The sequence below is a fragment of the Heterocephalus glaber genome, unplaced genomic scaffold (assembly GCF_053883595.1).
Source record: "Heterocephalus glaber isolate CG9 unplaced genomic scaffold, H.glaber_assembly_v1.0 deba00000896, whole genome shotgun sequence".
NCBI classification, from domain to species: Eukaryota; Metazoa; Chordata; class Mammalia; order Rodentia; family Bathyergidae; genus Heterocephalus; species Heterocephalus glaber.
In genome coordinates this window covers 3,092,734-3,118,972 of record NW_028258170.1, presented here as the reverse complement: position 1 = coordinate 3,118,972, position 26,239 = coordinate 3,092,734, and the positions used below count along the sequence as shown (strand labels likewise).

The window sequence follows — 26,239 nt, the reverse complement described above, 5'->3', positions numbered from 1 at the left end:
AAATCACTGTTTACCTCACTGAAATAAACAAATAATTAAACAAGAAGTAGAATGATATTGTGAGGAGCTGGGAGGAGGAGAAAATATGATTTGATGTTCAATAGGAGTGAAATTCCAGTTAGGAAGGTGAATAAGATCCAGAGATGTGGTGTGCAGCATTGTTCTCATGGTTAGCGATACTGCACTGCATACTGAACATTTCTGAGAAGGAAGGTCTCTTGTTAAACTTTCTTATTGTCATCTAACAGTGAGGTGCCCAGTAGTCCTTTCCAGATTCTTGCTGTCTCATTCAAAGCTTTGAATGACACAACTGATGAATGTAAAAGTTCAAGATAAATTAAGGAGAAAAAAATTCAAGGAGTGCAAAAAGAAGGCTCAAGTGGAAGAAGTGCTGTGAAGAAAGAGAAAATATGCCCTGCACTCTAGGTGGGCTACTCCGTGAGCCAGAGGACAGGGCTGATGAAGTCAACAGCATCATGTTTTATATGTTTTACTCTTCTGACATCAGATCCAGGAGTCCCAAATGGCTGCAAAGCTGCTCTGCACATGTGTCCCAGCCATGATTTGACAGGTCTCAGTGATTGACAGTTCATGCCTAATCCTGCAGCCAGCTTGTCATGGCCTAATCACATGCCTCATTATCATACCAACTAAAAGCAAAACAAAATTTTAAAACTCATGCTCAAAAAAGAAATGAATGATTTACCATTGCAAAAGAAATGTTAAGACATGAGACATTTTTATATCACAGTCTGACCCTGGGTTAGAACTCCACTGAGGATCAGCCCTCTCATTTTCAATATAACCTATTTTATGTCACAACTAATCAGCATAAAGGAAAAATTATAATGTGTCAAATCACAAGGAACAATTTCAGGATGTACCAAATGGAATTCCTGTAATCCAATTTCATTATACTTGTAATTTGTTCAGATTTAAAGCCTATGATGTGAAAGTGTTCAAATTGTTTACTTATTGAAATGGTTATTATACAAAGTCATAAGAAATGTACAAAATATCATACTTATTTCCAGGAGACATCAACAATGTACAGTTCTGCAGGACTACATATATCAGGAGTATCTCACTTTCATCATTGCTGGGACAAAATACCTGACAGCACAAAGGAGGAAGTATATTATGATTCACAGTTTCAGTCCGTGGTGGGCCTGCTCCAAGGCAGGAACAGGGTAGCAGACAGGCACAGTTGAGGAAAAGCTGCTCATGTCATGCAGCTCAGGAAGCAGAGGAGAAAGAGGAGACAGGAAGGGATATTTACCCCTACAGGACATGTGCCCCATGGCCAGACTCCTAACTGCAAGTAAGGCTCATGACTCCATCACCTTCCAAAGGCCCTACCTAGGGCAGGAAGTCCTAAGAAGGCATCGAAGATCTAAACCAGAACAGAGACACTTATTCAAAGATTAAAGTACAGGTCATTTAGATAAGATGGACATACAGACTTCTTCATGTAGTAAATCTAAAGTGTGTACATGAATACAATAAACACAGACACTCTTAGTTTCCAGTAGTAGACAAAGGAGGTCAACAAGTACTTGCTTCACTTATCTGGATGCTCTTCAATATCAGGTGAGATCGAACCCCCAGATTTGTTGAACAATTTCTCAACACATAAATAAGCAAGTTGAATGTGGAGTGCTCGAATAATTGTGACAATCACTAGTGTTTTTATATTTTTAAAATTAATTTTGATGACACACTATGTTAGAGAGAAACAGGAAATTAATTTCTATGTTATAAACACCCTGAAGAGAAGCAAGACAAAGCAGAGAAAGTAAGAAAGTTGCAGAGTTCAGACACATTTTAGAAATGCTGTGGGCTATGACTCTATGGGGGATGTCAGAACCAGTATTTGAATTAAATAACACAAAGTGACAAAGAATTCTTCTTCACCCACCCTTAAAAATAATGGGACAACACACATTAGCCACAGTTATGTCAAAAATCAACTGAGTAATCATGGTCAGGATCTGCTCTTAATATTATTGCATTCTGCTGAACAGGATGTCTATCTCCAATCAGTACCTCACTCTTGATTATTTTAGCTTTGCTTTAAGAAATAGGCTGTGTGAATGTTCCAAATTTAATCTTTTCCAAGATTTCTTGGACTCAGATTATTTATATTTTCAAATAAAAAACAAATTGCACATTTATGCAAAAATACTTTAATTTTGATTAGTAATAAATCTATAGACTTGGGTTGCATTTACTTGATCAGTTGTTCACAGTTTAATTGCTGGTATCATCTCTCCTGTTTTTCTTCCTTCCTTCCCCTTTTTTATGCTTTATTTCTTTCCTTCTCTCCTTCTTTCCTTCCTTCTTTTCTTGCTTTCCTCCTTCCTGCCTCTCCTCTTCCATTCTTCCTTCCTCCCTTATTTCCTTCTTTCCCTCTTTTCTTGTTCTCCTCCTTTCTTTTCCTCCTTCCTTCCTTTCCTTCCCTCTCACTCCTCTCTGTTGCTATCTGTTTCTTTGTCTTCTATTCTCTCTCTCTCTCTCTCTCTCTCTCTCTCTCTCTCTCTCTCTCTCTCTCTCTCTCTCTCTTCTACTCTCTCTCACTGTTGTTCTCTTGTGGTCTCTCTCCACTAATTCAGAACTCTGGATGTAGAGGTCAGTATTAAGGAATTACATAAAAGATTGGTTTTTTGTTTATGCATCTAATGAGCTACCATTCTATATATTAGTAGATGGGCTCCCTAAGTTAAAACAGGTCCTTATCCCAGTCAAAATTTTGATGTTAATATCTGCTAGAGCTCCAATAGCTAATGTCTAGTTAAATTTGATATCACAATTATCTGCACACTGCTCCAACTCCCCTATCAATACAACTTCTTCACATGTTCCACCTTTTCTATGAAATACTCAATGACCTTAAATTTATTTCTCTTACCAATAAACAACATAAAAACACTAAAATTTAAATCAGCACAGTACACTTATTAAATAACATGCATTCTTTGATAAGTTGTTTCTGATATTTTATTTATGTATCTGCTTCAGTATTTTGAGAGAATTCACAGCTTATAATTTCCAGGAAGAGGAAACTGTGTTGCAGAGAACTTAACCATCAACTCAATATCAAATGGATAGTTAGAATTGAAGATGAAACTATATCCTAAGTCATCAGATTTCTTTTGCACTGAGCTATCCTTTTTTAACCAGAAGCCAAAGTTCCTTTGTGAAATAGTTTTAACCATGTAGTTCATTATCCTAGTATCTGTTACTTGCTACCTTTGGGGAGGAAAAAATCTTGTTAATTCCCTGTCCAGAAAAGTACCTTAAGGCATCCCTGGGGATGAAAAAGGAACTCCCGAAGTATGAATAAAATCCCAAGTACATGTAGTCATTGCATGACATAACTGAGTGAGCCTTTCAATTTCACAGGAAAGAAGTGAGGAGCTCTTCATTTACAAAATACTTCAGAAATTATAACCTTCAACTTGAAACTAAAGTATAAACCTTAATACTTGAATCTAACAAAGGATTCTAATAAAATAAAAACTGAGTATCAGGCTTTCTAAAGAACTTCACAGAGAAAATTGGAAAAAAAATTTCATAGTTTGTTCAAAAGGGCTGCAAAATAGAAATTTGATTTAATTTCCTTGAATGATAACATATAGAAGAGCAGCAATAGAATAAAAGACTATATGTGAAATTTAGGAAAAATAATTATATGGAAAGTGAACTTTACACCAGCCATTGAATACATTTCATTTGGGGATTATTGTTTTAATTCCTTTAGCAAAAATCACAAACAAATTTAAATTTATTTACTAGTCAGCTCAGTGAGATAGATACAACTTAAATGTTCTTGGGAAAATATCATGGGCTACTTAAACTGTTTCTTTCCAGTATTGAAATGTGCAAGGGCACCAATTCTGTGATTTCTAAGGGACACTATTTTCAGAATTGTGGTGTGCACTGTGTGGCTGAGAAAGCTACAGTTGTGTTTGAGCCTCAGCTTTCTGGTCAATGTAATTTACTTTGTAGATGCTGTGATATAATGAAGAGTAAATTTCCAACACTTTGCAAACACCTAATAATATGCGGCAGCTGCATCACAGCTTTTCCTTAGAGAACCTAGTGTTAGTAACTCTATTACCATGTATCACTGACTTCTAATTGTTTGTAATTTTGGACCATAGGTTTTATTTTAGTATTCCAGACTAATAAAATTTTGTTAAAATGAAAAATCTGTATCTGTACTTCAGTCTTTCTAGTCTCTCTACTCTCTTAAAATGAAATGAGCTAGACATAAACACAACCATTTCTAACTTCCTAAAATATTATTTAATGGAAAACTTATTTGAAGTGGACTTTGGACAAGGAGCTAAACTTTGACCCATTTCATTATTGTGAATCTGGTTTTCCTGGTCAAAGGGATAAACACTCAATTGAGATGTGATTTGCAATAAAATAAACTTTCATATATAGGCTGCATACATGTTTTACAGAGAAGATCCCAGATGTCAAGTGTTCCATAGAATATTTCATAGACATGAGGATCAGAGAAAATTAGTAAATATACTATTATTTTACTAACATGCAAATAGTCAGACTACCGTGACAAAGTTTAATTTTAAACTATTTTGTGTATCAGATTATTGGGAGTTAGTGGATTTAAACCTCAGGAAAACATTATTTTAATATGTTTGCTATTGTACAACAAATGTATGTATAAAGAAAAAGAACAAATCCCTTCTGATTTGGAGTCTGTTAACTTCTCAATGCCTTTATTAGAAGTTTGATTTTATAAATCCCTACTTATTTCATTGAATAAGTAAAATTTTGAAGTATTATTTCGTATCTGTGCCCCCTTATATAATTAAATTTTATAAAGTTCAACAAGCTACATAATAATTTTTGACAGATTTTAGATGCTATAATATAAAAAAGAGGAGACTTTTTAACCTTACAAGGGTACTAGTCTCTAAATTATTAAAATGGGATCTTAGGATCCAAATATAATTTGCATCATGAAATTGATGCTTGATTCTAATGTATGTGAAATTTCTCCTGTGTACTTTTGTCAAAAAGTATTTTGTAATGGAGTCCATTAGTAGATCACCTATTAGTACATTCTTCCAAATTTGTTTGCAAATTTTCTTCCCTGTCTGCTTAACTATTGTTTGTCCTCGATGTCTATAATAAATATTTTGGAAATGTATCCCTAATTGTGTGTGAGACAGAAAAAGAGAGATAGAGATAGAGAGAGAGACAGACTCAGACTCAGATGGGGAGTCAAAGCTGAGAGATGAGTTGGAAAGGGAAAATAAAAATTTTTAAAACAGAAATGTATTTTTGTGACATCTAAATGAGCCACTGATTTTTACATATATTATTTATCAATTGTTTTTGAAAAGGTGATTTAGCAATGTAGTAAAAAATTATACATTATTATAAAAGGTCTGTGTTTTCTTATGAATCATATATTGGTTGTGTGAAGAAGCTAATGAGCATAGTTTTTGTTGCTTTTTTCTGTTATCTCCCACTTATGGAGCAATTTATTATAGATATTACAAAGAATATTTCTAGTGGACCTGGGAGTCAATAATATACACACATGGCTTTCTTCTAACATTAGTGTAAATTCATTGTTTAACGTCTTACTCTTTTTTAGATCACGACTTTAGATCATGACTTCCTTTGTTTTAGATCATGACTGTAAATAATTTGCAAGTTTATGAAATCATCCTGGACCTCACTACATCAAGGTTTTCACTTCTTCTAAAAAGTCTTTTCATCTGTAAAATACTGAAAGAAAAATACCAGCTCCATGATAAGAACTTCTCCCTAACTACAGTGGATCCAATATTTCATTGCATTTCTAGAAATGAAGTTTTCAGTAAGAAGCAGGTGACTATAACTTTCTTGTTGTTAATTCTGTATTTATGCATTTTTCTTAACTGTGCCTATGTAATGAGAAAAATTATAAGGATATCAAGAAAAAAACTCTGACATCAAATACCACTATCTGGCAATTTTTAAAATTTTAGCAATGGCTTCTTCTAAGTAAAAATTTCAAGTGCAATTTATCTCATAGTTATTTTAGAAAATCCAAAATAAATTGCAATACATCATTGATAGCAACAATTTATTTTTTCAAGAAAAATATATCCCAGAATTATTTCAAAGATTTTGAAAGTAAACTGAACATATAAATTGAAAAAAAAATCATGTTGTTAAGTTAAATTTGAAAGAATATAAGAATGCAATAAGCTAGTGAGGTCGAACAAGGGCAACTTGTGATATATATTTTGAGAAAAAAACTAAACATAAAATGGCAGTGATTTCATTTGCAAATAAAGTGTATTTATCTCCAGCCTATGATGTCATATTTTATTGATGGGAACAGTTTTCATAGCAGTGCATAAAATGATTTCTCTTGCAATCTCATGTGATAACTCCAAATGGAAGTGTAAAATTCCTTTTTCCACTCATTTGGAAACATTTTAAAATTAAGTGATTTTGAGAATTTGTTCTAATTTTGATCCCACACAGTCTCTGACACAAAAATTGGCTCGCTCCCATTTTAACAATAAAAATGAAGGACATTTATGGTACTTCATAGCAAGCCAAGGATAACATACAGAAGCATGTTTTCCACTATATTTTGAGGCTTAAATATACTTATATTAACTTTTGTGAATTTTAAAATCATCTCACAGCAGATGGTAGAAAATGTAACAAAAATAAATGGACACAAAACTCATACACATAGGCATCGCAGTGTTTTGGCATAATAAATTCAGCCAACAAATGAATTAAATTATTTATTTCTTTTCCTTATACAGCAAAGTGCATCCATTTGGGTCCAATTTCTTTACCACTGATCATCCCCTGCCTACTGAGGAAGTTGTTATGCCATTCTGAGAAACACACATGTAGATATGGCTGAATGGACTCCAAGGACAAGGGAAATTCCTATTAGAACCTGTAAATAAAAACTGAAATGAAAAGATCCTCATCAGATTTGGATATATGCAAGGTTAATCTGAAGAACATGCCTGAAGTCAGCATGTTTATACTTTTAGGTTTCACAGATGTTGGGGACTTGCAAGTTCTGTTATTTTTAGTAATCCTTGCAATCTATCTTTTTACTCTGATAGGAAACCTGGGTCTAGTGGTACTGCTCATTGGTGACACCCGACTTCACAACTCAGTATACTATTTCCTGAGTGTTTTATCATTCCTGGATGCCTGCTATTCCACTGTTGTCACTCAAAAATGTTGGTTAATTTCCTGGTAGAAGATAAATCAATTTCATTCCATGGATGTGTAGCACAGATGCTCCTCTTTGTTAGTTTCTGAAGCACAGAATCATTTCTCTTGGTGGCAATGGTTTATGACTGCTATGTGGCCATCTAACACCTGTTGCTCTATTCAGTAAGGATGTCACCCAGAGTCTATGTGCCTCTCATCACTGCTTCCTGTGCTGGTGGCATTTTACATGCCATGATATATACTGTGGTCACATTTAGCCTGTCCTCTGTGGATCCAATGAAATTAGGCACATGTTCTGTGATATCCCCCCTGTCCTCACTATCTCCTGTTCTGCTATTCACACAAACCAGCTTCTACTCTTCTACTTTGTGGGTGCCATTGAGGTGGTCGCCATCCTGATCATCCGCATCTCCTGTGGCTTCATCCTGTTGGCCATTCTGAGGATGCATTCTGCTGAAGGGAGGAAGAAAGTGTTCTCCATATGTGGCTCACACCTAACTGGAGTGTCCATTTATCATGGGACAATTATCTTTATGTACTTGAGACCAAGTTCCAGCTACACCTTGGAGCATGGTATGGTGATGTCCACATTCTACACCATTGTCATTCCCATGCTCAATCCCATCATCTATAGTTTGAGGAACAAAGAAGTCAAAGAGGTGATCCAAAGACTCTTTGCAAGGTACTGTTCTATAAATGATGTAATATTTAGAATTGAATAGACCTCATGTTGAATCTATTTTTCTTCATTCTGAAACTGAGAAGGAAAATTTTCTGCTCTAATTTATTGTGCTGTATAACCTCAAAAATTTCCAAATAAAGCATTTATCTGTTCTCCAATACATTTTTTTAATTCCACACTCCTAGGGCAGAGAAGGTGAGCCAGTCCCAGAACACAGGAGGCTCCCCTGCCACCAGTCCATGCTCCCAGGGCAGAGAAGATGAGCCAGTCAGGCACCAGAATCACCCAACCACCCACCATGGAAATGAGAAGACACATAAACAAGCTTCAAAAACAGACTTCCAGGTCACCTACAGCAACCCCAAAGGGAAACAAGATGGAACACTCTGTTATTCAACCACCTGGACTCCCTGAACTGGCAACAAAAGAGGATCTGGAAAAAATGAAATCAGAAATAATTTCTCACATAACAGCAAAGATTGTGCCCATAATGCAAGACATGATTAATAAATCTAGAGAGGACACAGATAAAAAAATAGAGAATCTGAGGAACATGATGGAATCCCAATATAGGAAACAAATTGAATCCATAAAACAGATGCAGATTTCCAGGAGATTAAAAGCTCCATTGAAAGTCTATGCAGCAGAATGAACCAACGTGATGACAGAATTTTAGATATAGAAGATAAGATTGCAACTAGTGACCAGGAAAAGAAAAATTGCTTTAAAATTGTAAGGGATCATGAAAAATCAATCCAGCAGCTGCTAGACGATGCAAAGAAGAATAACATAAGACTGATTGGAGTCAATGAAGAAACAGGAGAGAGAGCAGATGACGTAAAAAAACTGTTCACAGAAGTGGTGACAGAAAACTTCCGAAGGAGAAAAGAAGTTGACATACACATAAGTGAGGCATATAGGACTCCAAATAGCCTTGATCAAAAAAAAAATCTACACATAGGCATATAATAGTTAGGATCCCAGAAACCCAACAGAAGAACAAAATTCTACAAGCAGTGAGAGAAAAGAAACAAATCACATACAAAGGAAAGCCTATCAAAATCACAGCAGACTTCTCAGTGCAAACCCGGAAGGCAAGAAGAGCTTGGAGTGATGTATTTCAAGCCCTAAAGGATAACAGCCTCCAACCCAGGCTGATGTACCCTACAAAAATATCTTTCAAAATTGATGGAGAAATAAGATACTTTCATGATAAGGAAAACCTTAGGAACTTCATGAATACCAAACCAACACTCCAAAAAATTTTAGACAATATCCTAGGAAAAGACAATGAGGCTCACAACCCCAGGGAGCCCAGCAGTTTTTAAAATGTAAATTAATTGTGACACCCATATCCTGATCACTATGTTCAATGATATCCATATTTTAAAATCTTTGATGTCAATATATAATTGTTACTTGTGTAATTTTATTTTCCATGTATTGATATATCCACATGTTGTTTAGACTTAGTCTTCATCAGTCATTTTAATTGTATTACCTCATTCTAGAGGTAATACATTCTTGTGAAGGATATGGCCCCCACAGATGTTATTTTACTCCCTCTACCTTGACATGCTAAGAACCATCCTAGTCTTTGGACATGCTGGTTGTTCTATTTTACTCCATAGCATATAATTTTTTCAATTATCATAATTTTGCCACTTGCCAATTACAGAAATTGATTGTATCTGTGTTGCACATACCTTAAAGTAATAGAAGTCTACAGTATTACACAGGATTACTTCAAGTCTGGAAAAGCATTGAAAATTTAACTTAGAAAATAAACTAAATGAATTTAGTTCAGTCATCATAGAGAACACTATTGAGATGTAAAAAAAAGGATAAATAAGCTATTATACGATCCAGCCATACCATTGCTGGGGATATATCTAAAAGAATTGAAATCTTAGTCTCATGCTCATTACAGCATTATTCACCAAGTATAAATATTTTTTTTAAAAAACCTATGAGTGCAACAATGGATGAATGGATGAAAATAAGGTGATAAATATACATAATCAGTACTCTTCATCCTTTAATATAGACAACATTATAGTACTTGGGACAACATGGTTTGATCTAAAGAATATTATGTTAAATGAAATTAGTCAGGCACAGGAAATTTCAAGCCTTCATTTATATGTAGGATCTAAGGAAAGCTGAATTCTTAGGAGTAGAGACTGAAATGATGGTTACCAATGTCCAAGCATCAGTGCATAGGAAAGGGAATGGGGAGCTCATATCAAAGGATAAAACATTTCAACTAGACAAGGGGAGAAAGGTCTGGGATCAGGATGAGCATAGTCAATGAAACTGCGCTCTGCCCTCCAAGAGTTTCTGTTGTGTATTCACTAACAATATCCAACTAGAAAAGAGTACTCAAGGAAATTTTTCTTTTAAAAGTTAAATTTGAAGTATGAGATTGACATTGACATCAATAACTTTTACTCACTTTTGGAGCTCTCACCATCATTTAAGGAGAGAAAATCCAGACAGGCACATGCTGAAGTGTGCATTATTGATCCCTTGTGTAGATTCCAAGCCAATCTAGATGACATAATGAAGATTAAACATCACACTGCCCATTCATATTTCAAGTCCTGCACAGTGGCAATAACCTCAACAAGACCCCCACTAATGAAATATTGCTTTTGGTTTATTATTTTCTAATAAGATACATATCTAGTGGAGTCCATTTGGAATTTCCCACTATAGTACTTGTGGACTTAGTCTACAATCAGGAAACAGTGTAAAGACTCTTCCTGCTGAACATGAAGAGATCATTTATTACAATAATGGATCCCAGACCTGGAAAATAAACACAGGGTATATTCATAAAAACATCAGACTGGTTGTGACACTAAATTGGATAAAATGTCATTTACTACCTAAACTCCGTAAGACTCTACTTTGATTATTGGACCATGGGGACCTTTTGGGTTTCTTATCATTTCTGGCTTTTTAGAGACATTGTTCAGTAATGTTTGTAAGCTCTTAACAGATGTTGTTCCTCAATCTATATTTTCTGCTATAAGTTTTTAGATATTTTGAGGGGATATTGGGAAAATATCAGCAGTATAAATTTTTGAGAGTATTGAGACCCTTCCTTCCAGGCACATGGAATCTTCTTCATTCATAATAGTCTAGGTTTATAAACTGGATCAAATATGGAGATATCACTCTTTATGTGCCAAGTTAGACTCTTGTCCATTTGCCCCAGAATTCTCATGTTATACTCATCAAGAAATAATTGAAGAGGCTTTTAGCCTTCTTCCTATCTAGGAAAGCCATGATCATCTAGCCAAAATGGTAGATGCACATAGATTGGTTTTTGATTGTTCCATTAATGTCATTCCCCATCACAGCAACAACAACCACTTTGTCTTTGAAGTTTGTGACACTTGACCACTACTACTTATATCCTAATTACTTTCCCTGAATTTAGAGTTTTCTACTAAATAGTGAGATTCACCACTATGGGTTCCTATAGAAAAGAAAGACAAAAGAGACCTTCAAGGATGCTGGGGATGGAACTCTTCTCAAAAATGTGTTTGCTACCATCATGTTTGGTAATGTATTAACTATTTTTGGAAACAGGATCTTTCTATGTCATGCAGGCTGGTTTTGAACTTGCTCTGTAGCCCAGTCAGGTTTCTAACTCCTCATCTTTCTCTTGCCTCAACCTCTCAAGTACTAGGACTATAGATGTGTACAGTGCACCTCCTGGCTTGAGTTAGTAGGCTTGAGAGACAGCTCCACTATCTAAATTTCCAATCTCCCAAATACTTTGAGTCACATTTTCTATGGATTTTTTTTAAAGCAGGTAGATTGTTTCTACCTCATTTGGTGTGGGCTAACTCTTTGTCTATGTTTTGGCTGACAAGGCATACTTTTACAACTTTGCTAATGTTTTGAGCTTCAGCATGAAGTTCAGAATATCTACTTGGTAGGCCCATGTAAATATATTCACTGTGACCTAACAGTGAATCACTTCCACTGTAACCCATCCTCTTAGTATAAATTCTCACATATATTTTCTGAAATTTAAATTGTAACTTAGGAAACTCATGCAGTTCTTTCAGAGAAAAGCACACTTTTACATGAGTTACAGTTTGTGCATCTTCTCTGGAGCCTTCCATGGACATGAGAAACTAAAATCAAAGTGAAGGGAAGTTCCAGTAATGGCTCCCAGAAGACCCATCTTCATACAGGAAGATTTCCTTACAGGAGGACAAGGCTGTCTTCCACCTCAGTCTGCAGGTGGCATCGATTTTGAAATTCTCCTTGATATTGTGTTTTCCTGAGATAGGCCTCCCTGGTGGGTACAAGCCAAAGTCCCATGCTAACTTTACTGTCTCAAGTGGTTGTCCTCTATGCACTGTATTGCCTTAAGTTGTGCAAGATGTGGTGTAGGGAATGGAAAACTGTTCTTCCTGTGTTCTTTTTTGCTTTCTGTTTTATTGTGCTATAGCTGGATACTGTGCTCCTACTTAAATTCCTTAGCTGTATCTATGTGCATGCATAGTTGAGATTCTTGAAGATGCAGGAGTTGTTAGCAAATTTTCCTACTCCAAATCATCCTCCACTCCATTCCTCAGTATAGTATTTTAAAAGTCAGGTAAATATAAAGTACTTCAGAAAGCTGCAAAATGAGCAAAAAGAGCACTTAGGTAATACATAAGAAAAAAAAACAATGATTGAAATTTTATGAAAAAATACAGAATGCATGAAAATATGTTAAAATAAAAGAAAATATTATTATGCAATCATTTCATTTAATTTAACATAAAGGCTTAATGAGTGGTGTGTGTTAAAAGAGTAATGTAGCAACCATAGTAGGGAATTTCTAAAACAGGAGAAATGAAAGCAGAAATAGAAATGTGCTCACATTATGAAAACCTATACATCTCCCTTAAAGTCAGTCAATAAAATACTAAGGAGGGCAGAGAAAACTTAAATAAGTCAAAAAGATTGTTTCTATACATGTTCATATTACAAATTAAGAGGATTCTTAGTTCAAGAGCATGTGACTAAATTATGAAACATCATGTTAATTAAAAAGAATGTGTGATAGAGAAAATAATGTAAACTGCATTTCATTTACAAAGGAATAAATAATTAAAACAAGTAAAATGATCACTGGCGAATGATTATTCATCCTAAATTATGCTTTCATATTATCAGATAATATATATGCTTCTAAGATATCAAGAGAATTCAGCAGGCTATATTTCCAAGAAAAGGGAACTGGATTTTTGTTATCATTCCAATTGTACATATTTACTATCAAGTCTGGAAGTACTTTCTTTCCAGCTCTATGCATATACGTTTTGCATCTTCTATCAGAGACAAATATACATTCATGCAATCATTTTTATCATGCAAATCATTGTTCCAGATCCTTCAGTAATTTACTGCAGAAAAAAATAATACCAGCTTGGTAACTTTGTATCCCAAAAGAACGTTCCTGTGTATTCTCTTTGCAGCACCCCTATGGCCTTCGAAAGGAACTCAAGATCCTGATATAAGAAAACAAACACATACCACATTACCTAGCTTTAATTTAGTGAGCAGTTCATTTCCGGTGATAATAGGAGGTGTTTTCCTTTACTTGTAAAATATTTACAAACTATAGTCTTGAATTTGAATCTAAAAGCATGTTAGTATTTTAATAAAATGGAAAGAACTTAACTTGAGATTATACTACAGATTAATCTCATTCCTTTCAGAAAATAGAGCAGAGAAAATAGAGAATTTCCTCTAAATATCAGCCAATAGAGCAGTGAATGAAGAATTTGCTTTAATTTATCTGAGAAAATGGTAATAGAAAAGCAGAATAGAATAAAAGAATTATAATTTGTGCAAATGGAAAAATGGAGATAAAATTACATTTTAATAGGTCATTGGTTAGATGATATTTTTGGAATTTTTTCTTATGAAGAGACAAATTTATTTGCCAGTTAGAAAATTTATCATGTAGGTTGTTTAGCTTTTACTTTTTTAACTTCATAGTCTTTCAAAACTTAATTGCTTTTAAATAAATTCAAATACATGCAAATGTGATTTTGTACTATTTTAGGTGATGATTTCTGAATTTCAGTATATCACAATGGGTCTGCAGTATGGTGAAGAGAAAATAGCATCGTGTGCTCTCTGAAACCAGGGCTTGAATATGGCTCTGTTACTAACAGTGTCACTTAGTTAATTTCTGTGTCTACCTGGGCCAGTTTTCGCATTGATACAAGAATGCGGAACCAGTTAGGTTCAAGTTGTTGTGCATATTCCACAAGGTAATGGACACACAATTTTTACCCTTGATAGAATCTTACTAATGTGGTAGCTGCTATATAGACTTCTCTCCTTTTGCTAGCACAGTGTTTGTAACATAGAAAATAATTAATGTTTTTTTATTTTGAGAAGTGAGGGAATGATTTTTCATTGGTATTCCAAATTATTCATGTTTTGCAAGAAATTTCAATGTGGGTATTTTTGTCAATTTTGCATATGTCACATTTCTAGTATCCATTGTTCTTACACCTTCTGTAAATATTTTAATTCGGAATATTGATATAGTTTTAGAAACTTCGAGCCATGTATATTTTGAATAAATGGTTGTGAACTTTATACACAAGTATATCTCAAACATGTAATATGAGGCATAGAATGTATATTTATTGTGGGAATTGAGATACCTGCCACTAGTATTGTTATAACATAAAAGCATATAATGGCTTAAAAAATTAAAAACAGAGGCCCAAAGTGAAAATCGGAATATCTTGATTCAAAAAAGAAAAGTGAAACACAAAATCTAAAAAAGAAATTCAAAAACTGAATTTTTATATTTTGCAAAAAAACTAAGAGCAATAACGAACGTTACTCTGTGAATGAAAACCAGGAAAGTTATGCCTTCTTTATGAGCCTTAAGAAAAGCTAAAGTGAGAGCAGGTGAAGAAGTTTCAGAGAAAATACTGAAAAGTCAGCAAATTAAGGGGACAGGTTCTTTTAATAAGATGCATTTAGTTTACAACTGAATAACATAATTTCTTCAATTCAGTAACTGAAGACAGTAATTGATGATTTGGTCTGGACTTCTTTATTCCTGCCTGTTTCTCTCAATGAAAAGTATTTCTGTTGCCTTTCCCAAATACAAATGGGTGAATATGATGGAATACACTCTATCTTCACCAGATATTGCATTTACAACATGTAAATAATAACTGAAATATCAGGAATGCTAAAAAAAACCCCATAGATTCACAAGTGATTCATTTGAGGAACATGAACGAAGTCAGCGTGTTTACCCTGACCGGTTTCACAGATGATTTTGACCTGCAAGTCTTCCTGTTTTCCCTATTCCTGGCAGTCTATCTTTTCACTCTGGCAGGAAATTTGGGTCTGGTAACATTGGTCATCAGTGATATCTGTCTCCACAAACCCATGTACTATTTTCTCAGTGTATTATCATTCTTGGATGCCTGCTACTCCACAGTTGTCACCCCCAAAATGTTGGTCAATTTTCTGACCAAGGATAAAACCATTTTATTTCTTGGATGTGCAACACAGATGCTTCTCTTTGTTGCTTTGGGGAGCACAGAGTGCTTTCTCTTGGCAGCAATGGCTTATGACTGCTACGTGGCCATCTACCACCCACTGCTATATTCAGTAAGGATGTCACCCAAAGTCTATGTGCCACTCATCACTGCTTCCTATGCTGCTGGCATTGTACATGCCATGGTACATACTGTGGCCACGTTTAGCCTGTCCTTCTGTGGATCCAAAGAAATTAGGCACGTGTTCTGTGATATTCCTCCTCTCCTCACTATCTCCTGTTCTGATACTCACACAAACCAGCTTCTACTCTTCTACTTTGTGGGTGCCATTGAGGTGGTCACTATCCTGATTGTCCTCATCTCCTGTGGCTTCATCCTGTTGGCCATTCTGAGGATACATTGTGCTGAAGGGTGGAGGAGAGTGTTCTCCATATGTGGCTCTCATCTAGGCGGAGTGTCCATTTATCATGGGACAATCCTCTTCACATATGTGAGACCGAGTTCCAGCTATCCCTCAGAGCGTGATATGGTGGTGTCCACATTCTGCACCATTGTCATTCCCATGTTGAACCCCATCATCTATAGTTTGAGGAATAAAGAGGTAAAAGAGGCAATGCAAAAACTCTTGAAAGAAATTGGTTTCTAACTCAAGTGTATTTTAAAAAGTTATTCAGCCTAAAGCAATAGTGGTTGTAGATCTATATATCTCTGGTCAGAATCTAGAAAAAAAATTCTTGTTTTTATTTCCTAGTGCTTATATTTTCAAAATATTTCCAGGAAAAAATCAATTATTTATCCAGTTATGTGAAAAAGTCTGTATATTAATTATAAATATACATATACCTATGTTTACACTTATGTATATTAAAAATAATGTTTGGGGATATATTGCTTAAGTCAGTCTTCTTATGAATTTAATTTAAATTAATATTACCAAAAATGTTTTCTGGACTCTATGGCTTGAAATGTCTTCACATGCATTATAATTTTCCAGCACCCATTATGAATGCAATTCCTCATTTTTCAATTACTCTTTTGCTAGACATTACTGCAACTGCCCAACTTATGCTAACATACACAAAACTAGATGCCTGTATGAGTTTTAGTTCCCCTTTTTTAAAAAAACTAAATATTTTGCACCAAGGATTTAGCTCAGTGGTTCTGCAGCCTGCCTCGTTTGCTGAAGGTCCCAAGTTTGATCTCCAGTACAAAAATAAATTAAAAAATAAATAAATAACAAAAGACTAAATATTTTGTTAGCAGAGTTCTTCCTTTCTACTGCCTAATCACTGGAAGTGATAAAATCTACTTGACATCTCAGAAAGTAGACTGATGCTACACAGTAATGTTTACTGAGTTTGTTAGAATACTAACAAATGATAAAACATATATCCTAGAGAGAAATGTACAAGTGGCTGCTACATGGCTGTTACCAAGACTGTGGTGTTCTTTTGATGCTGGAATTCTTGCTCCCAAGTTCGGGTCCTTGCTCATATCCTTGTACTGTTTTTGATCTATCATCTATCTATCTATCTATCTATCTATCATCTATCTATCTGTCTATCTATCTATCTATATGAGGAATGTCCAGGGATTTGTTTTTGGAGCATAATATTTATATTCAATAAACAAGGACCTGAAAATTGGAGCATTCTCATTTCTCTTTAATGTGCATCTCCTCCTGATTCATTTATTTATATATACACATATGAAATATAGGATATATAAATACATACATTTATATAAATATATATTTATATAAATATATATATTTATATAAATGTATATATATAAATGTATGTATTTATATAAATATATATATTTATATAAATATATAAATATATATATTTATATAAATATATATATAAATATATATATTTATATATATATATGAAAGAAGTGATTGTCCTGTGATTTTCCCAGGAATATTTCATCAGAATATAGCAATCAAAATAACATTGCTTTCCAGAGTTAATTCATAAATGCACATTAGAGATTCAAAGTAATGTTTTTGGGACTTCAGTTTCTTATTTCTTCTGGTTATTTGTGCAAATGTTAGTCACACATCTTTATTGGACATAGAAGTTGTTTGGAAGCAGAGGCTACACTCAACATTATAGGCTGGGGATTTAGAGCAGTACTGAGTTCAATTCCCAGTACTGGAAAAAAATTAAAATTAAACATTCCACTTTTCACAGACACAGCACTGGTGAGTAAACATTGTAGGCAAGATTCTATGTTATAAAAATGAAGCTATTCAAAACCATCAAATCCATTTTCCCAATCATGATGCTTTAGGAGAGTTTTCTGGAAGAAAAGAATAAACTTTTTCTGCATTATGTCTAGTATTCTTATATTTTAAAATTCAAATATTTTCCAGAATCAAGAATCACTCTTTAGGTTTCTCTCATACACGCTGGGCTTACAAATTTGTTGAAAACATGTTTTATTCAAGGTTTACTTTTGGCACATCAGTGTTTTCTTTGAGTGTAAGAAAAATAAAAAGAATTTGGGAAGTACAAAGATGAGATCAGGAAACTGCAGTGACCTCATGGACACCCACATCTAGCTGGTTCATATTGTTAAAAAATTAAGGAAGAAATGATCAGTTAAGTCCCAATAAGATTCTGGGGTTTCCTTTTATATACTAGTACCACAGAAATCAAATGTTGGAAAAAATCAGTTTCCTACCATCTGTTGTTTCCAGATCAATATAAAAAATATGAAGTATAAAAATATAAAATAATATTTTATAAAACTAAATTTAATAATACTTCATTGTGCACACCTCACTTTTTGCTCCTTAAAAATAATTCTTTAATTTTGCTATAGTTAAGCGCCTTTCCTAGCTAACCCCTTAAACTTCTATTTCAATATTTTTGGCTATGAGTTTTGACTACAAATTAGATCCACTATTACCTTGCTGTAATGTTCATAAGATAGATACTATGTATGTTTAGCCTCAATGCCGTATTTCTAAGGCTTTAAAATGTACTTGGAACATGTGATTTCCTTTTAAAACCCTAAGAGGAATAGTGAGTTATATTTGTTCCTATAGGATTAGATTGTTCACTGTGCTTTGATTGGTTCTTTTCTATTTACTTATTCTCATTTTAATCTGTCCTTTTACCCCTTTGTGGATAGTTTATCAGTCTTTTACTAACCCACCACTCCTGTCCACTCCCACTGATCAACTCTCAATCTTTGTAAAATGTGTCTCCAAGTTTCAGATGGAAAAAAATCATTAGATTATACTTTCTTAGAAAGCCTTTATTTCTGCATCATATTTGAAGGACAAGCTTTTAGGATACAGTAATATAGGTTGGTAAATATTTTCTTTCAGGGAATGAAACACAACATTCCAAGTCCTCCTCACTTGTAAAGGTTCTGTTGAGAAATCCATTTTTATTCTGGTAGGTTTGGCACTGTAAGTGGTTTAGCATTTCTCTCTACTTTTAATATTCTTAGTTTTGAGTTTTCAACATCTTGAGTAAGACATGTTATAGGGTTTTTCCTCTTTATGACTATTTCCCACTACTATCTGGATGTCTATGCTATTTCTCAAAGTAAGGAAATTTTAATTTTCAGATGAGTTGAGATAACACTTGTTTGAAAATATCTCCTTTCACTAACCTAGAAACAAAGAGGATGACAATAAGTTAGGCTAGGCTTGTAGAAAATATGCCTTCATGAATATTTACATATAGAAAGAGAAAGGGAAGCAGGGGAGATCAGAGAGGGTGTGAGAGGAAAAAGAATGAGAGAGAAAACGGAAGGGAATACAAATGGAAAGTGAGAGAAAATATAAGAATATTGACTTCATTTAAAGAACTATCACACATGTGTATCTTCAATAAAATTAGAAAACCCAGTGTAACAACCTGTGTTGCTGGAGAACATGAAAAAAAACATGTAATACAGGACAGGAGCCAAAGCATATCTTGTACTTTTACACAAATATATATCCACATAACCCCCCCCACACACACACACACATGCACTCTCACTATTCTTCCTTGTGGGAGCATGTACTGGAGACTCTTTTCCCTAGACTTCTGTTATTGGACTATGGCTAATAAAAAGAAGAATGTAACAATCTCTCCATTTTTATGAAGACACCAGGTCTCCTTTTCCACCTCTGTCCAAGTAGCAGAAGCTATTTCTGCCTCTGTGCATTATGGGAAGTCTTGGCCATTCTCCAATGGTGACAATGGACCCAACCTGAAACTTTAGTCTCCTCTGTACCTGGCAGTGAGATAGCCTGGCAAATCTCTCAGCTGTGCTGTCAGTGGAAAGGGACCAAAGACAGGCAATGGGCCAAAGCTTTTTGAATTCCCAGTCCTTGACTTGGAAGCATGGGCAGTGGGACTGAGAAGACTGTGGATGACTCCAAGCTGGGAGGAGAGGCCTGGGTGATCCAGTTCTGGGGAGATAAGGAGCTGTGAGAGCCCCACCTCCCCAGCTGTGCTGCCTGACTCAGATGCCCACCCACTCTGAACCCTCTTCTGGCCCAGCTATTTTCCTGCTGCAGTGTTCAAACCACCTCTGGTATTTGCTTCCTGTCCTCCATGTTGGCCTTTCACTCCTTTTGATTTTATTTTTTATGGATCACAGTCACTGTTCTCTTGGACCCAACCTAACTATCAAGGGGGCACTGGTTCCCTAGTGAGAAATTGCTTTAGAGCCCCATAGATAGAAAGCATGTGGGGGCTTTCTCTTCTACTCTACCTACCACATTAGAGATACTGAACTTGGCTCTCAGAAAGGCCCCTGCTGAAGTGCTGTTCTTCCTGGTTCTCCTAAGGCCAATGAAGAGACTTCTGAGATGGTTCCTGACCCCAGGCTGTCCCTATCCAGAGAAAAATACTGGGAATTGAAAGTATTGCCCCTGCTCATGGGACTGAACTCCAGGCTCTGTTCTTGTAGCCATAGTTCTCTGTCCTGTCATAAAGTCAGCACTCATAGAATGTGCTGAAATGTCTCTGGTGGGTTTGGAGGATGGAACTCTCCCTCCCCACACCAAGCAAATCTTCATTCATTGGCATGGATTCCTTCTGCTACTTTACTCGTCTTTCTAAACCCCAATAGATCTGGGTTTGACCTGGTTGCTGCTCACCCAAGATACAATGCAGTGACTTCTTATGGTTCCTTTATGTGCTGAAGGAGCTGTGTATTTGTGGTGTGCACAAATGTCCTGGAATGCATGGTGTCCATTATGTGAATGACACTTTGTGTAAATAATTTAATGAAGATAATGAAATAGAGATGGTAGGAAATAGGAAAGTAGTTTTGAAGAGGGAGGGGAGCTTAGGAATAGAAGAGCAGAGAGGCCTAAGAGGAGAAGGGTGATTAAAAATGATCAAATGCAATGCGTGCATGTACTGATCTCCCAACATGAATTTAATCATTTGTATCATATGCACAAATGAATAAAATCTGTTTTAAATGTTCTAGGAGAGCTTGTGAGTACTGCCTGCCTGTGGTCTGGCATTTTTAAGTCCCTGTCATCTAAAATTTTACAAAATGAATTTTCATGATCCATGAGTTAAACTCTCTTTGACAGTTTTATTTTCCCTGGCAGAAACTTTAGAATGATTGTGGAAGGATTCCTCTCTTACCAGAGTAATAATCCACACTGACATAGTTTATTAGGTAGTGGATAATTACATTAATATTTTACATGTATTAATTCATGTAATTTCTGTGGTAACATCTCCAACAAAATGTGTTATTTCCTTTCATCACAACTGACAAAACTGTCCAAAAGTTTAAGTACAGATAATTTGCTCAATGGCACATAGCTCTTCCCAGTGAGACCTGAATCTGATCTTAAATTGTGATTGTGCAGAGCTCCTACTTTTAAGCTTGCTATGCATGCAAAAATGCCAGAGTTTCTTGATATTTTTCAAATACCAATTTTATTATTCAATTTCCATAAAAAGTAGAAAGCATTGATGACCTTCATAAAGTCAGTGGTAGAAATCAAAGAGAAAAAAAGAACATACTAAAAGTCTTTGAAGAAATGATTTCTCCTGCCTCTGGTAATTGCTTCCATCCCTTTGGACATGTAGTAACAGATTTGGGGCTTGAGTTACTAATAAGACAAAGTCATAAAAAGAAAGAAAAAATGAAAAGAAGAATAAAGCAAGGCAGGAGTGAAGAGACAATGCCATAGCCTGAGAGCAGCCTAGTTGGGCACAGTTTGAACTGTACTAATGGTGAGGCACCCTCACACTTCAGAAGTGCAGCAGATGCTCCCCCACTGTTACATGTGAAGTTGTCTATAAGAGAGAGCTTTGAGGTCATAGCTATGGTTAGAATTTAAAGGAGGGTAGAATTTCCATTTCCACATACAGTGAACCTTCCACTCCCCTGTTTTTAAAAAATGTCCTGTTAAACTAGAAAATCATACATTTTTTCTGAGCCTCTCCCAGGTCTGAGTTCATATTCATCAAAAACTCCAATTCCAAAGACAAGAGAAAGAGGACCATGAAGAACACATGGAATACCTCAATCTGACAAAGGATGGAGAAAGGAGTAACCATGACAAGCACGTGGGGAGGTCAGCAACACATTCAGACATGGTTAACACCCTGTGCAGGTGGAAAGAGCAAAGAATCCAGAAATGAAGGAAATAACATTTAATCCCAGAGTATTCTTGGCGTCTGTACTATCAAGCATATATGAGCATGATTAATATAAATTTGATCAAATACAGGCATTCCTGTTAAATTCATCTAGATGTCTTCATAATAGCTTCAATAAGAAGTATGATTAAGACAGAAAACAGCATGCAAGAATATGCCAGAATTGTCATTAGGTATACGGACACTGTAAAAATTACCCAGTAATATAGTTTTGGAAACATTAGCCACAGCAATTAAACAAGAGAAAGAAATAAAAGGAATAAAGATAGGAAATGAAGAAGTCAAATTGTCATTATTTGCAGATGACATGATACTGTATATCAAAGACCTGAAGAACTCCACCAGAGGTCTTCTAGCCTTAATAACCAAATCCAGTAAAGTAGCTGAATACAAGGTCACACATAAAAATCAATAGCTTTCCTCTATATGAACAACAGACTCACTGAGAGAGAAATAGGGCAAACAATTCCTTTCACAATACCATCCAAAAAACTGAAATACCTAGGAATCAACCTAACAAAAGAAATCAAAGACCTCTTCTCTGAAAACTATATTACTTTGAAAAAAGAGATTGAAGATGATATCAGAAAATGTAAAGACATCCCTTGCTCCTAGGTAGGAAGGATCAACATAGTGAAAATAGCCATGCTTCCAAAATTGCTATATAGATTCAATGCAATCCCAATTGAAATCCCAGCAACACACTTCATGGACCTTGAGAAAACAAACCAAAAATTCATTTGGAACAAGAAGTGACCCAGAATAGCAAAAGAATTCTAAGTAACAGAGACATGGCATGGGGTATTACAACCCCCAACTTGCAACTAGACTACAAAGCTACTGTGATAAAAACAGCATGAGGGCCGGAGATTTAGCTCAGTGGTTTTGCCACCTGCTGTGCAAGTGCAAGGACCTGAGTTTGATTCCCTGGTACCAAAAAAAACAAAAACAAAACAAAAAAACCCACCATGGTACTGGCAAAGAAACAGACCTGAGGACCAGTGGAACAGATTAGAAGATCCTGAAACAACTCAAGACACACTCAGCCACCTCATCTTCAATAAAAGAGCCAAACACCCTCATTGGAAGAAAGATAGCCTCTTTAATAAATGGTGCTGGAGAAACTGGGTTTCAACTTGCCAAAGATTAAAAAAAACTAGACCTATATGTATCACTATGCATTAAACAAAAATCTAAATGGATTAACGATCTAAATATTAAAACAGAAATGCAGAACCAGCTGGAACATAGGTTAGGTAGGACTCTTGAAGACATTGGTGAAGGAAAAGACTTTATGAACAAAACCTCAGTTGCCTGTGAATTAGCACAAACAATCAACAAGTGGGATCTCTTCTTACTAAAAATGTTCTGCACAGGAAGAGAAACCACCAGTAGTGTGAAAAGACAACCCACAACATGGCAAAAACTTTTCACCAGCAGTTCCTCAGACACAGTTCTACTATCTCCAATGTATATAGAACATAAAAAAAATCAGACCTCCCAAATTTAAAGACCCAATCCAAAAATGGACATCTGAAGTGAACAGATATTTCTCAGACAAAGAAGTAAAAATGCCAAATAAACATATGAAAAAATGTTCAACATCACAGGTAATTCAAGAGATGCAAATGAAAACAATGCTGAGATTCCACCTCACTCCAGAAAGAATGGCTGTTGTCATGAAATCAATGAATAACAAATGCTGGTCGGGCTGTGGGGAAAGAGGAACCCTTCTCCACTGCTAGTGTGGGAGTGTAGACTGGTGCAACCACTGTGGAAATCAGTATGGAGATACCTCAAAGAACTAGTACTGGAAGGGACTAGGTCCCATTTGACCCCGCTATTCCACTGCTGGGGATCTTCCCCAAAGAGTTAAAAGAATCGTACCACAGTGATATATGTGCACCCATGTTCATAGCAGCACAGTTTGTAATAGCTAAATCTTGGAAACAGCCCAAATGCCCATCAACTGGAGACTGGATCAAAAAGATAGAGGCTGTGGATTTATCTCAGTGGTTTCACCGCCTGCTGCACAAGTGCAAGGACCTGAGTTCGATCCCTGGTACCTAAAAAATAAAAAAAAGAAGAAGATTCTTTTAAAATATAAAATGGAGTACTACTCAGCCATCAAAAATGAGAAATTAGAGACATTTATCTCTAAATGGATATACTCTTAAGTGAAATAAATAGGACACACGTGTAAATATTGAATAGGTCCTCTAGTGTGAGAAACTGAAAGTGTAAACAAGGACTAAAAGGTATATTAGATAATGTGAAATAGGAAGAAAATAAATAGGCAAAGGGGAAGGGGAAGTGGGAGGGGTAGGGGAAAGGAAAGAATGTAATTAATATGAGAAAATGAAAAAAAGAAAACAAAGTCTTTGTAAATAGGGAGGGGATGGAGGGGTTGAAGGGAGGGCAGAGGAAGGTGAAAAAAATAAGAACCAGGAGAGTATGTAAAGGTGCATATCTCCAGTGATGAATGTCATATTGTACACCTAAAATGTACCATTAAAAGAATATACCAAAAAAACTGTACAGTAAAATATAGGAAATACACATGTGTGTGCACACACACACACACTCACTTATAAAATCAGATACATAGACTTGTTTTCAGAAAGTGACAAAAGAATTTCCATAAAATGAAAAGAGAAAGGACAACTTTATTTATTATCACTGTTATTTTCACTGATTGGAGTCCTCTCTCTTCTGTAGGACTCTAACAGCAGCATTTTTCACTTCCTTGTGTCTGAGACTACAAATGACAGGAATCAGCATGGGGATCACAATCATGTAAAACACAGAAGCCACCTGATCCCTTTCCAAGGAGTAGGATGTCTTCAGTTTTAAATGAGTAAATATCATAGTGCCATGAAAAAATGGTGACTCCCAAGAGATGGGAGACACAGGTGGAGATGGCTTTTTTCTTTCCAGCAGTGTAATTAATTTTGAGGATAGTGGAGAGGATGGACACATAGGATCCAATATGGTGAGGAGGGACAGCAATAGGATGGAACCATCAAAAATGAATATTGTGATTTCAAGGTCATGTACATCATTGCAAGACAGGGATAAAACTGGGAATGTGTCACAGAAAAAGTGATGGATTACATTAGACTTGCAGAAGTGCAGTATTCTCATGTAAACTGCATTGACAGAGGAATCTATAAACCCAAACATATAAACCCACATGGCACAGTGCTGTGGACATAATGACTGAATAGTGTAGGGGGCTGCAGATAGCTACATAGTGATCATAGGCCATCAAGGAGAGAAGGAAACATTCTGCAGCACCAGACTATAAAAAGTACATCTGGGTGAAGTAGCCCAGGAATGAGATGCTCTTGGTGGAAGTCAGTAAGTTCTGTAAGGTTTTAGGGGTGATGACACTTGAGAAGCTGAGGTCAAAATATGACAGGTGAGTGAGAAAAAGTACATGGGGATGTGAAGCTGGGGATCCTTGCAAATGATCAGTGTCATCCCCGAGTTCCCCAGCACCATGACCAAGTAAATCAAGAGAAAGATCATGGAGAGGACCAGCTGTGTCTCAGCAGAGTCCGTCAGCCCTGTGAGGATGAAGGTAGGCACACTGGTGGAGTTCCATCTCCCCAAGGTGTCCTTTGCACTTATCTGGTGAATAATCATATCTGATACTTACCCTGAGTTACTGCAACAGTATTTCAGTGTGTGAATAACAAAACTGCCATTAATAAAGTTTAATATTTCTAGAAATTATAAGGATTCTACTGAGTAGAAGTGAAAATGTAATTTCCATATATGGATATGGATATAAATTGACATTTGCAGCTAATATTTTAAAATATTACAGCCTAGGTAATTAGAATGAACCTGTTAAATTGTAGATGCATTGATTATTTAATACAATCAATCCATGTGAAGATAATGTGCTCTAATCACTAGTACATATCTGTATAATCTATATCAGAGCAAAGGCACAGAAAGCAACATCTGAAATATGAGCCATTCCACATTCAGAGTGTGATGCCAGCCAGATACTTTGACTGCAAAGAAAACTTTGACGGCTTTAGAAAATTTTCTTCCTGCTTGTAAGCTTTTGTTTTTAGCAAATCAGATAGAGAATATGTAATAAA

The 26,239-nt window shown here is 35.6% G+C and overlaps 1 protein-coding gene and 1 pseudogene across 1 annotated transcript; both read left to right on the top strand.

Moving 5' to 3' along the window:
• The first annotated feature begins 6,815 nt into the window (after window positions 1-6,815).
• Window positions 6,816-7,964, top strand: LOC101721036 (olfactory receptor 5T3-like; annotated as a pseudogene).
• Window positions 7,965-15,202: 7,238 nt separating this feature from the next.
• Window positions 15,203-16,123, top strand: LOC101721397 (olfactory receptor 5T3). Its single transcript, XM_004875352.3, has one exon. The coding sequence runs from the start codon at window positions 15,206-15,208 to the stop codon at window positions 16,121-16,123; it is 918 nt and encodes a 305-aa protein (XP_004875409.3). The 5' UTR covers window positions 15,203-15,205.
• The last annotated feature ends 10,116 nt before the right edge of the window (window positions 16,124-26,239 follow it).